The sequence below is a fragment of the Callorhinus ursinus genome, unplaced genomic scaffold (assembly GCF_003265705.2).
Source record: "Callorhinus ursinus isolate GAN/ISIS: 27379988/994484 unplaced genomic scaffold, GSC_fseal_2.0 scaffold2, whole genome shotgun sequence".
Taxonomy (NCBI): domain Eukaryota; kingdom Metazoa; phylum Chordata; class Mammalia; order Carnivora; family Otariidae; genus Callorhinus; species Callorhinus ursinus.
The window spans coordinates 53504151-53516645 of record NW_027397064.1 but is presented as its reverse complement, the minus strand read 5'-3'; the positions used below and the strand labels follow the sequence as shown (position 1 = coordinate 53516645).

General features: G+C 41.1%; 1 protein-coding gene across 3 annotated transcripts in view; it reads left to right on the top strand.

Annotated features, from left to right (window-relative positions):
• The window catches only part of AGPS (alkylglycerone phosphate synthase), a 185714-nt gene that overhangs the window by 30836 nt on the left and 142383 nt on the right, over positions 1-12495 (top strand). Inside the window, exon 1 of one of the 3 annotated variants that reach the window (XM_025849602.2) lies at positions 7395-7663. The exons of 1 other annotated variant lie outside the window; for it this stretch is intronic. In XM_025849602.2, the coding sequence (XP_025705387.1) occupies positions 7416-7663 (248 nt within the window). In that variant the 5' untranslated portion in view covers positions 7395-7415. Of the gene's footprint in view, positions 1-7394; positions 7664-12495 lie in introns of those variants that run through there. One more of the 3 variants, XM_073881999.1, reaches the window with a different exon arrangement.

Below are 12495 nucleotides of genomic sequence, written 5' to 3'. Positions count from 1 at the left end.
CCTGCTGACATGGGACTGGATTACAGGACCCTGGGATCATGACCTGAGCCGAAGGCAGATACTTAACTGAGCCACCCAGGCGCCCCCAGTTTATCAATTTTAGAGCTACTTTTGAGTATGTTATTAGTTTTTATTTTTGATGAGACAGTATCTACTTGCCAATACATCACATACTTTATTATAATCTCATCGATATCAGAATTTTAAAAAAATAGGCTTCTCTAGGTGGACTGGAATTTATCTACACTTCAGTGATATACCCATATCAATTACTATTAAGTTATTGGGTCGAGTTATTTGCAATGATGACTTGCATTCTGAAAGTATGACAGGAAACCCTAAAATCTTTTCAAAACTACTAGTGCTAGAAATCAACACATAAGTGTGGATTTACAGATGAATACAAAGGAAGAGACTGAAGCATAACTTTTAATTATGTATAAACTGAGGCCTAGGGATAGCTAGGGGCCGCCAGTTTATAGATTTTCCAGTGTTTTCTTCAAGGCCTCTAGTTGTGGGTATGGGAGATTATTTTCTTCCTTTGTTAAAATTTTAAGGTTGTGGGAGTCAAAAACCATTTGCTGTATTTTCTCTCTTTTCTACCATGATTCTTTTGTTGGGGTGTTAAGATAACGTATCAACAAAAAAGCCAGGCTGGAGCATTTGTGCCAAGTCAGACTGAAGTCCACTAGGGATGGGACTAGAAACCAGGAAGCAGGTTTTGGCAGAGGGGCATGCATCATCCCATTTGGGAAGAGTGGGGATAAAACAGAATTTAGCAGCCATACTACTGCTGTCTATTCAGCTCTAAATGTAGATAAGCTTGGCATCCCTTGGCTTGAGTGCTTGATAGGGGTTCTCTGCTTTTATACACAGAGATTTATAGCATTAGGATATTTTGAAAGTTTTACATGACTGAAAGTTACTGTTTGGCTCCCTCTTTAGTAAAAAAACCATCCTAGATAGATTAGGGTCCAACTGTACTTCACTCGAAGACAACCCTTGCAAATCCTATCTATTTGAGAGTTTTTTCTTTTCTTCTATCCTACATGTAGTAGCTAGTCTCCAAAATGGTGCCCAATAATCCCTGCCTCCTGGTATTCACATCTTTGTGTCTCCCTTTCCATGATGTACTAGGGTTGGTCTGTATGACCAATGGAATAAGGCATAAATGATGCTATGTTATTTCCAAGACTAGATTGTAAATGACTGTGGCTTCTATCTTGGATGCTCTCTCATCTGCTTGGTTTCCTCTTTCTTTTTTTCTCTCTCACTCTCTTTCTCATCACTTACTCTGTGGGAAACCAGCTGCCATGCCATGAAGTCATCCAGGCAGTCTACTACAAGAGAGCCTTATTACAAGAGCGATTCTTGTAGTAAGGAATGGAGATTGGCTAACAATCTTGTGAAATGAACTTGGAAATGGACTCTTTGATTCTAGCTGGACCTTCAGATGACTGCAACTCTGGTCAAGAGCTTGACTGCAACATCCTAAGAGCTCGTGGGCCAGAACAACCTGCATAAGCCACTCCTGAGTTCCTGACTCTCAGAGACTGTATGAGATCGTGTTTATTGTTTTAAGCTGCTAAATTTTAGGGTAATTTGTTAGCCAGCAATCGGTAACCACTATATCACAAGTGTACTAAACTGTGAAATACTGGCTTTATGTTAGGTTGAAGAAATGACCTCTCTTACTGTTTTTGCAGGCGGCAATTAATTGCTCACCAGTGCTTTCTCAGGTGCTTTGCAAAGCTACTGCAGACAGTAATTGACTTGATGATGTCTTATTCCCTGACAGAGTTCATTCAAATCATGAAGGATAAAAACATTACTCTCAGGTATCTATTGGACCTGAGCTTGCAATTATCATGACTTCTGAGTGATTAAGCAGCACAATGTGTTTTATAGCTGTTTTTATCATCTCTTATTTTCACAAACGTGGGATAAGATCAGTTTCATTCAATAATAGAGAAATCATGGCATGAAAGTTAAGGACTACTTGGGGCTACTAAAACCACTGACCAATTTACATTTATGAAGTGACATTACTAGCGTATTTGATATTTGAGTGTTGGGAAAGGTCATTATGTATGCTGAGATTTTTTTTCTCCTTTACATTTTACTATGCTTTCTAGAATCTTTACAATCTGCATTGGTTGTTTTTGAAGTAGTAATAAAAAAGAGCTAAAATTTTAAATATAATTCTTAAGCTTCTTATTACAGAAAATTTTAAACATATACAAAAGGAGAGAGTGTGTGAATCCTCATGTAGCCCCCACCCAGCTTTAACATGGTCAATTTTGTTTGATCTACTCTCCAATCTGCTTGCTGCCTTCCTGGCTCACCTGTACTAGATTATTCATCACATTCTTTCAAAAGACAAGGTAATTTTAATAATCCCATTTCAAAGCTGGAAAGCAGAAACTTACCTGTTGTTCTTATGGATTGGTTCTAAGGAAAATGTGCCTTAGCTGAAATATGTTTTTATTTTAGCAAGTTGTGTAATTGGTCATCGACCTATATTTTATGAATTCCTGTAAGCTAACATGGAATTTTCACACATTATTATGGTGGTTTTATGTATTCATATATGGAATTCTGGGTTTCTGAAATTTTTTCCCTGACATTTTAAGATCTGCTGGAAGATTCATAGATTGATTATAATAAACAAACTCCCTTGATAATGGAGTCGTCTTTAGAAAATCATGGTTAGAACTTGGGATGGTGCTGACTACAAATGTACTTGTAGCTAAGTAGCAAAAGGTCAAGTTAATGGGTAGGCACTGAAGGCTGATTTCCCTGACCTCTTAAAAGTACCACCCAGAACTAGTATACAAAGTGATTCATTCACTCAAACATCTTCCCCTCCCTTTGATAGAACCCCCAGGTGCTGTGGGGCCTAGATGTCTTCATGATTATTATTGCATCTGGTGTCATGTTTTTCCAGCTGGTGCACTGTCTCCCTGTGGGAGATTTATTGATGTTCACCCCTCTACCAGCCTCCTGCTTGCTCTCTGGGGGCTCATCCTATGACCCTACTCTACATAGGCAACCTCTTCTAACCTGAACCGTGATTAAATAGATGGGCTTAAAAGCTGCTTATGGATCAAATGGCTCATCAAAAAATTGCTAGAACTGACTATAATTAAAATTTCAGTACTGTGAATTTCAACTCTGCCCCATCCTCAACCACACATAAGCAAATCAGAATATTACTTTTGATCTAGGAGCTTTGGACTTTCCCCTTCCCTTCCCTTTTTTCCTTCCTTCCTTCCTTCCTTCCTTCCTTCCTTCCTTCCTTCCTTCCTTCCTCCCTTCCTCCCTCCCTCCCTCCCTCCCTTCCTTCCTTCCTCTATTTCTAGAAATAAGAAATGAATTGGGGCCCCTGGGTAGCTCAGTCAGTAAAGTGTCCAACTCTTGATCTCAGCTCAGGTCTTGATCTCAGAGTCATGAGTTCAAGCCCCATGTTAGACTCCATGCTGGGTGTGGAGCCTACTTAAAAACAAGAAAAAGAAAAGAAGTAAGAAATGGATCACAGTCTCCTAATATTTAAATCCCTTCAAAACAGAAATGAAAAATTATCTAACACTTCAAACACACCATTATTTTGCACAGAAGCTTAAAACAAGCTGGATCAAGGATACATTTTGAGGACTATATTCAGAGGGTCAGACAATGTTCTTAAAGAGTGTATTTTAAAAAGGTTCCCTTTTAGCAGAATTAGTTGGCCTCCAAATGACCATCTTCACATTCGTGCCTTGCAGTCTGGCTATTAGTGGTTCTACTCAGGGCTCCATTTTGAGGTGTGTTTCCTGCCTTGATTTCTCTTAGGGGGATCTCCTGACATTAGCTTTGGTTGTCTTCCCATGATTTTGTCTCATTTTACTGACCCTGAATACTATTTTCCATACCTCTTTTTTAGCTCTGATTATACTGACTCAAGTTGAAAAACTGAAAAGAAAAAAGATGGTTTTAAAAGAAAGAAAAAATACAAAGGGGGGTTGTTAAAAAATTAGGAAAAAAATAAGAGCATGAAGAAGCTACCATATATCTTTGTTTGAAAATAGTCATTTGTCAACATTTTGTTTTATTTTTAAAGATTTTATTTATTTATTTATTTGAGTGAGAGAAAGCACAAGCAGGGTAAGGGGCAGAGGTGAAAGGGACAAGCAGACTCCCCACTGAGCAGGAAGCCCGACATAAGGCTCAATCCCAGGATCCCGAGATCATGACCTGAGCCAAAGGCAGACCCTTAACTGACTGAGCCACCCGGGTGCCCCAGATATTGCTCTTTAAAAGCAGATTTTGGGGTACAGTGGAAACACTGCATGGGTAGTTAGTAGGTCATTTTAAACGTTTGATTCAAAGTAGCTGTTATACCTCTTCAGGCTTCAAGGAGATGTGATTGCTGGTGGTGGGAGGTAGTGCCATGGTTCAGTAAGATTAGAGAGAAAACTTCTTTAACTGTAAAAGGATAAGGATGGCATGACCATTAGAGGTGTGTGTACTCATAATCAACTCACAGTGGCTTTCTTACAAAACCACCTAAGGCAGTGGGGAGTAAAGACGGCTCCCCCGTTCAGGAAAGATAATGATGGGAAATGGCTGAGTAGAGAGAGCTGAGGGACACCTATAGAGGATTAAGCAGGCAAATTATTTCCACTGTAAGTTCTCCTAAGTGTGGAGTAGGGATTCCTAAAAACGTATATAGTCCTGAAGCAGCCAAAAGTAGATTTAGCCAGAGTTGAGTTACAGGCGCCTGGAAACCACTGACTTTTTGCCATAATAGCCTCAAACTTGGCTCTCTGGGACTCTGGAGGAGTCTTAGCACACTCAAAGACTTCATTTCTTTATCCCCAAAGAATATGTTTGAGCAAAGCAAAAAAACAATTCCCATCATACCTGAATTAGGACAGAAAGACTTACCTTTGAGAATATCTCTTCTCCTGAGTGCTTGATCACTGTTGTCCACACACACAATGTGTACTATTAAACTGAGGATTGTGGTTACCTTTGGCAGATAGGGAGGGTCAAGGGATTGGGAGAGGGCATAAGGGGAACTTCCAGGGTGCTAGCAATGTTCTCTTTCTCAGTCTAGTTGGAAGCTACATGGGTGTTTGATCCCATGTGATAATATATGCTTTGGTTCACTTTTCTCTGTGTTATATTTTATAATAAAAATGTATAAAAATGCAAGAATTTCTTAATTCAGGGAATTCCTTAAAACAGGTTATTCTGTTGATATATGCAAAATTTATAAATTTTGCTTCCTGAGAATTGGTGAGAAGCATATCATACCTGAATTTGGACAACAGTGAAGAAATCAGTTAACTATTGTCTGGTGTTAGACTAAGCTCTCTGAGAGTCAGGTAAAAATTAATAGACCAGCTGCTCTGTAGATAAGTAATGGAAATCAGTGCAGTAAATTTGGTACATGTTTCAGGTATTAATTTATCCTATTTAGACTTTTCTTGTGCCACATATCAGAGAAGATATCATAAATGCAAACAAAAGCCATTCCATTTAAAATTCCTTTTGTTCGTGGGCTCCCCCCCCCACATATATCCTAACTCCTAATTAGCCTGATTATACCATGTAGATGAGACACTGACTTACATACTTTTGCATCTCATAGCACATAGTAATGAATTAGGTACATAGGTTTTTACTGCCTGTATTTCATTACTGTATATATATTTGAAAAAATATCACTAATTTTTCCACTAGTATGTAATTTTGGTTTATATCAAACTTTTCATCACCCAGGAGAAAAGGCTTTTTGTTATTCTGTTGATATGTGCAAAATTTATAAATTTTGCCTGAGAGTTGGTGAGAAGTATATCCATACCTCAGTTTGGACAATAGTGAAGAAATTAGTTAACTATTGCCTAGTGTTAGACTAAGCTCTCTGAGAGTCAAGCAAAAATTAATAGACCAGTCTCATTCCAAAACAATTCTGAGGAAGTTGTTGCTTATGATATCATTTTGGCAAGAAAAATACCAATTTTACATGATTGCAAGCAAATTTTAATGCTGTTCTAGTGGCATGTAGAAAGGGTGTGAGAAGTTTGAGGGTTAGAGTGGCTGAACTCTGAAGCTTGAGGAGTCTTTGTCTTTAGAGCACTCAGCAATCGACTCCTCCTGGACCTTTTCTTCACTCCTCCGTCCGAAGGAGGGAATGGAGAAAAGGAGCAGCTAAACAGGAGTTGGGCTCAGTGATTCTAGAGCTAGACTAGATATTTAATGCTGAACTATCTCTTAAGATCTGGAGATCTGGCATTTAAATCAAGTCTTTCTTATTGTTGCCTGAATTTTCTCAAAACTATTAAGTAGTTCTTTTATGTTAGTCAAATAGCTCCTGGAATGTCTTAACTCTTTCATAGAGCCTGTGTTAGGAAGAAGGTGGTTATTTGGAAAGAAGGTGACTTCGTTGGGCTTGGAATGCCTATGGCAACCCTTTCTCTTACCATTCCCAAAACTTATCTTTGAATTGCACATTTTGGAAAAGGGAACTTTACTTCTGATGGTTAGGTCTGCAAGGTGCTTTATAAAAGCCTATCTAATCCACTGGCTAACGGTTGTGGAGCACTGCTCTATGAGATCCCCTACTTTCACCAAGTGCTATTATCCAGAAAGTCAATTTGTAGAAAAGCCAGAAGTCCCAAGAACAGCTGTTGGGTAATTCTATCTGTAGCTATAAAAACTCTGCCTCCATTAAAGTAAGGAAGGACATAGCGTTCAGTAATGAATGGAAAGAAAATCTCGGTTGCAACTCAGCTTTACTTCCTCAGGTAAGTTAGTGTCTCTGAGCCTCAGTTTTTTTAATCTGTAAAATGGAGATTACTTGAGATCTAGCATTAAGCACAGTGCCAGTCACGAAGTAGGCGATTTGAAAATGACAGCTATTTGCTCTAATGGTTACAGGCAACGAGTCAGTTTTGAGCTACTTCAGTGACGCGGAGGGGCCACGGGGAGTAGTAGGAGCTCATTCAGAAGAAGAATGGCGCTGCTCAAGTTGTCAGGTCCAGAGCACCCTGGTCCTAGGCGTCTGCCCTGGAAAGCTACTCCGGAGGCCCAGGAGACACCCGAGGTCACCACCCAGGGTACTAGGCCATCTTGGGACGCTTGTGGTTTGGAATCTGGTCCAGCTCAGCCCAGCCCGGTCTGGGCCAATCAGGGGACAGCTCAAACTCACCTGCTCGGCAGGTGCTCGCCGTCCGAGGCATGACCGCGGAGGGCCGGCGGGCGCGGTGGGCGGGAGCTGAGATGGTGAAGCTCCCGGCGCATGGCACCCGCCGCCCAGTCGCCGCGGTGGCTGCCGGGATGCGCCGCAGCGAATGGTCGCGCCGGGCGCCGCTCTGAGTGACCTTTCACCTGCGCCCAGCGGTCTTGGGCGGCAGCACAAGGCGGAAGCCATGGCGGAGGCGGCGGCTGCAGCGGGTGGGACGGGCGTGGGCGCGGGCGGGGGCTCCGGCTGTGCAGCGGACCGGGACCGGGACCGCGCCGGGCGGAGGCTCCGGGTTCTCTCGGGCCATCTCCTGGGCCGGCCCCAGGAGGCTGTGAGTACCAATGAGTGCAAAGCGCGGAGAGCCGCGTCGGCGGCCACGGCGGCGCCCACTGCCGCTCCCGCCGCGCAGGAGTCAGGCACCATCCCCAAGAAGCGGTGAGTAGCGGTTCTGTGGAGCTGGCTGGCGGCAAGACCAGGCCAGGCCTGTGCTGCGGGAGGGCTTGGCAAGGTGGGAAGGGAGGTGACACCGGTGGGAGGAAGACATCCTGTCCCTGAAAGTGAAGACGCGTCTTTCGAGAGAGGACGAGACCCTGGACTCTGGCAGGAAGGGGGCGGGATGGAATGGTGGATTTTGGTCACTATTTGAGAGTAACAAATCTGAAGAACTCTTACTGGGGAAGGCTTCAGGGGGACCCGTTTTCTTGGATTCTTAATGCCAGGAATTCATTATCCAGAATTAATACTCACGGATAAGGTCTTCGAATGGATAGAGAGGTTTCTAACATGATCCTGCAAGAAGATTTAAGTTTGCACTAGATGATGGCTCTCTTCTAATTCGCGCAAGCCTGGGTGTGGGGAGATATGATGGTTCTTGGAGGAAGGTGCTGACTGGTTTCTGTGGGGCAGGTTTCCATTTGCTTAGGGGCATGGTCTTTGACTTTGAGGGAGGAAAGTGAGGGATGGGTAAGAAGCAAAAAACTTAAGACACTAGTTAATGATTTAGGTTGTGGTGGTAACTGAACTCTGGTGTAACTAGAAGCTGAAAGACCCTTGCCTGTGCATGAGGATTTTTTTAAGAGATCTTGACTTAACTACTTTTTGGAGAAATCTTAAATGCTGATGGAAGCTACCGGAGAAGATATTTTCTGAGATGTGTCTTTGTCACGTGGATGAACTTTGAGAATGAGAAAAAGTGTTGCTAATGTTTAATGGTACTGCCAGTGTGCCAGAGATTGTGTTAAGTCTATTATTTCTTTTACTCCTCTCCAAACTCTGAGGTAGGTACAGTTATCTACAGATGAAAGATAAAACAGATTTACGAAGCCTGGTTCAGATGTGGCAAGTTAGAATTCCAAAGTACGTCATATTAACTTTAGGGCCAAGTTCTTAACTTGTACTACTTATGATGAATTCTTTCAGTAATTCCACATTCATGAGCCCTTCCTCTGCTAGTTATATACTCTACCAGGAATACAGAGATTTAAAAATGCAGTATTTACTTAAGAACTAGTAGCCTAGTAAGGTAAAGTCATAATACAGTGTGATAAGAAATTTATCTGATAACCATAGCAAATGGTCACTTACCTCAGTTTTAGGTCTGTATGTCGGGTGGGGGGAGGCTTCCGAGAGTAAGGATTGAGTAAATCTTGAAGTTTGGGTTGGAAGTAACCTGCCAAAGGAGAAAAGTGTTCTTGGCAGAAAAACTGTGTTCACAGGTAAAGCAGTGAAAGTCAGATTAGGAAACTGTTGGGAGTTCAATGTGGTGGGAGGGGGTGAGAATAACACAGGATGAGGGCTGGAGGCAAGTCTTGTTTGCAGGATTTTATGTGGGGCAAAACGTGATTCCATTTACGTTTTAGAAAGGTCACTTGGGGAACCAATTGAAGAAGATTAAGCAGAAGGTTAAGGGCTGGGAACCAAGACCTGAGTTTGAATTTCCACTACACAATTCTAGTTGTATGACCTTGGGCGAGTCACTTAACCTTTTTCAGAGCTTCAGTCCCTTGTCTGTGAAAATGAGGACAGTAATTCCTGCTTTGCAGTGTTGCTGTGAAAATTCAACAATACAGAGTTCAGTGATCAAGTGCTTAGTGCATTGCCGGTTATATAACCCCTCAAATGAAATGGTAGGTGCAATTTTCATTGAGTCCAAGGACAGGGAAGCCAATTAGGAGACTATTACTCTGATGACAAATACTGCCATTCTGAACTGAGGCATAATATTGGGAGTAGGCAAACCTATTTGAAAAAATATTAAGACATAAATTTTTTATAACTTGTTTACTGAATGATGGGCGAGGGAGGAATCAAGGATCACATCTTGGCCTCAGGCTACACTTGATGTTATATTAGCCATCATTGGGTTTAAGACGTTTTTTTCCCAAATGGCTTCCTGTACATTTATGTCTATTCATTTGTATGTATCTCTGTGATTGTACATTTTTATGCGTGTTCATATTCTTAGAACTAAGTAGGTAGGTCAGGTGTTCGTTTTTTTGGTAAGGTGTTCCTTGTAGTTGGATTTAGGGGCCTTGGTCTGCAGCAGTCAGAGAAAAATAGTAATGTTTATAAGGCACACTGGGGTAACGAATGAGGCTTCCCATGGCTAAAGGTGACTAGTTTGTGTGGTTACTCCATAGGCAGAAGGCACAACTGTAACGTATTGTTGGTGTAGATTACGGGTAGAAAGCTCTGGTCTTTGGTTCAGAGTTAGGTGTGGCTAGTGGTAAAATCTAGTCCTGTACAACTGTTTTGGAGTTTGAATCAAAATATGAGGGAACATAAAAACTTTTGTTAGATGGAAGAGTGATCTCCCTCGGAGAGTGATTCTACTTACTATATTGTTAATGGGGAACCAGGGTCTCCCTTCAACTTCCTCCTGCTTAGCTGGGCCTCAGTTTGCCAGCAGCAGAGTTGAATCTTAAGGGAAGACAAATGATGGAGCAAGGACCCAGTGTGTAAATCTAATAAAGTGTGAGTGTGACTGTATGTCTTATTTTGGAATCATTTGGTGATGTGTGTTATTTGTACAACTCCTTTTCTCTGATTACCTTGGATGATGTCATTGGTTGTAATTCTTCTATCTCAGGGCTGGTTATCGTCATGGAATTGAAGGAGTGACTTCTTGAAACTTCATGTTTTCATTTCCCTTACAGGATAGTCACACGTATGTTAATTTATCTAATGTTTATAGAGTAGTTGCTTTATGACAAGTATTGTCCTAAGCACTGAAGGCAGAGAGATGAATAATTATCCTTGGCCTCAAAGAATTCACAATAGTAAGGGAGATACACATTTCAGTACAGTTTGAGTGGAGCTGCTATAACAAAGGTACAGATGTAGCACAAAGGGAAAAAAGAGTGATTATCCTTGGGTTCAGGGGAAGCTTTCTGGAGACATTTTAAAATATGGATGATGGTGTGGCAGATTGGATGGTGAAGACAGTTCCAGGCAAAGGTAATAGCATATGGCAAAGCAAGGGGGCATGAAAGTACCTATTGTATTTAGGTAATTAAGCAATTCAGTATTGGTAGAGGTGGGAGTGAAGTAAAAAGAGGAGGGCCCTGGCAGGTCATCAGTCCATTAATTCATTCATTTACTCATTCATGTGTGACTATTTCAGTGCTTACTATGCAACATATAGCGGTGGACAAAAACTCTGCCCTTAGGGACTTACATTTTAGTTGGGATGGGGATAGCAAACAAGTAATATAGTATGTCAGATGGTGATAAATGTAATAAAGAAAAATGAAGTAGCCAAGAAGGTTAGGTGATGGCAAACCCTTGAGGCAATTAAGCTGGGAAGAGACTTGGTCAGATTGGGTTTTGTTTTGCATCCAGCTACAGTATTAAGAATGGGCTGGAGAAGGATGAGGTTGCACATAGACCAGTTAGGGAGCAGAACAGGTGAGAAATAATGAAGGATTATATCAAGATGATGGCAGTGAGAATAGAGAAGAAAAGATGGATTTGAGTTTTGCAAAGTAGTGCATTAGGTAGTACATAAAATTATGTGACTATATGCCATGGGAGTTTGGAGACAATGATAATAGAAAAGGGCTGGTAAAAGTCCTGAGGAATGTGGATATTTAAAAGGGCTGGCTGATCACAACCTGTTGCACTTATCACGTTGGTCCCCTATGAGTTGGTTCTAGTTACTTCTATCCAGGAACATATATTCTCATTATTTGAAGTTATTGAGCAGAGTTTTAAAAGAGTGATGGTTTACTTTTGGACTCTCTGTTTTTCTTTAAGTTGCATGAAGTTTCTCTTTTTCATCTTGCCACTGGATGCAGTTATAGATTCCTAAAAATCACAGTAAATGCCAGTTAAGTATGTGACATTTTTATGCCTTGGTTTTGGATTTTTTCAGTTTAAAAAAAGCTATTGTGGGGCGCCTGGGTGGCTCAGTCGGTTAAGTGTCTGCCTTCAGCTCAGGTCATGATCCCAGGGTCCTGGGATCGAGCCCCGCATCGGGCTCCCTGCTGGGCGGGAAGCCTGCTTCTTCCTCTCCCACTCCCCCTGCTTGTGTTCCTGCTCTCGCTGTGTCTCTCTCTGTCAAATAAATAAGTAAAATATTTTTAAAAAGCTATTGTAATGTTAGAAAAAGAGAAGAAAAAAATCCCTTGTGACATCCGTCCCTCCGCACTGTTAACGGCTTTCCCAGTTGTGGTTTGGGTTAGTCAGAACTGTTCTGTGGCAGTTTTTACAGAGGTTATAAACTCTACTGCTTAGATCAAAGGAAGATCTGATTAAGACTGCTACTAATTGCTTAATTTACTTATACTGCCACTTATACACACCATTCTTTAAAAAAATCATGTATTAACATCTCACAGAAGCCTTGGTAGATGTTTTCCAGAACGAAAAAGCTGAGTTAACCTCATGTAAATAAATGTTTCCTAGGAGGGCATCTTTGTCATGCCAAGTTTCAACCATTTGTGATTAAAGAGATCATGATCAAATACAGTGTCATATAGTTAAGGGATTAGTTTATATTGTACTTACTGAATAATCTACAAAATATATGATCCTATCAAACTGAAATTCATAATTTTAGAAAATGTAATGCATGGTTTTAAAAAATACACCAACCTATTTCCTTATGTGAGTGAATTTTGCTGTTTCGTTTGTGCGAGAAAACAATGTTGAGAATAAAACAGAAGCATACATCTCTTAAATTGCAAGTATCATTTTGGGATGGACCACATTTTCTGCAAGTAAACTTCTTTATGTCAGGAATTTACTTACTATAAAGCCACCTACTC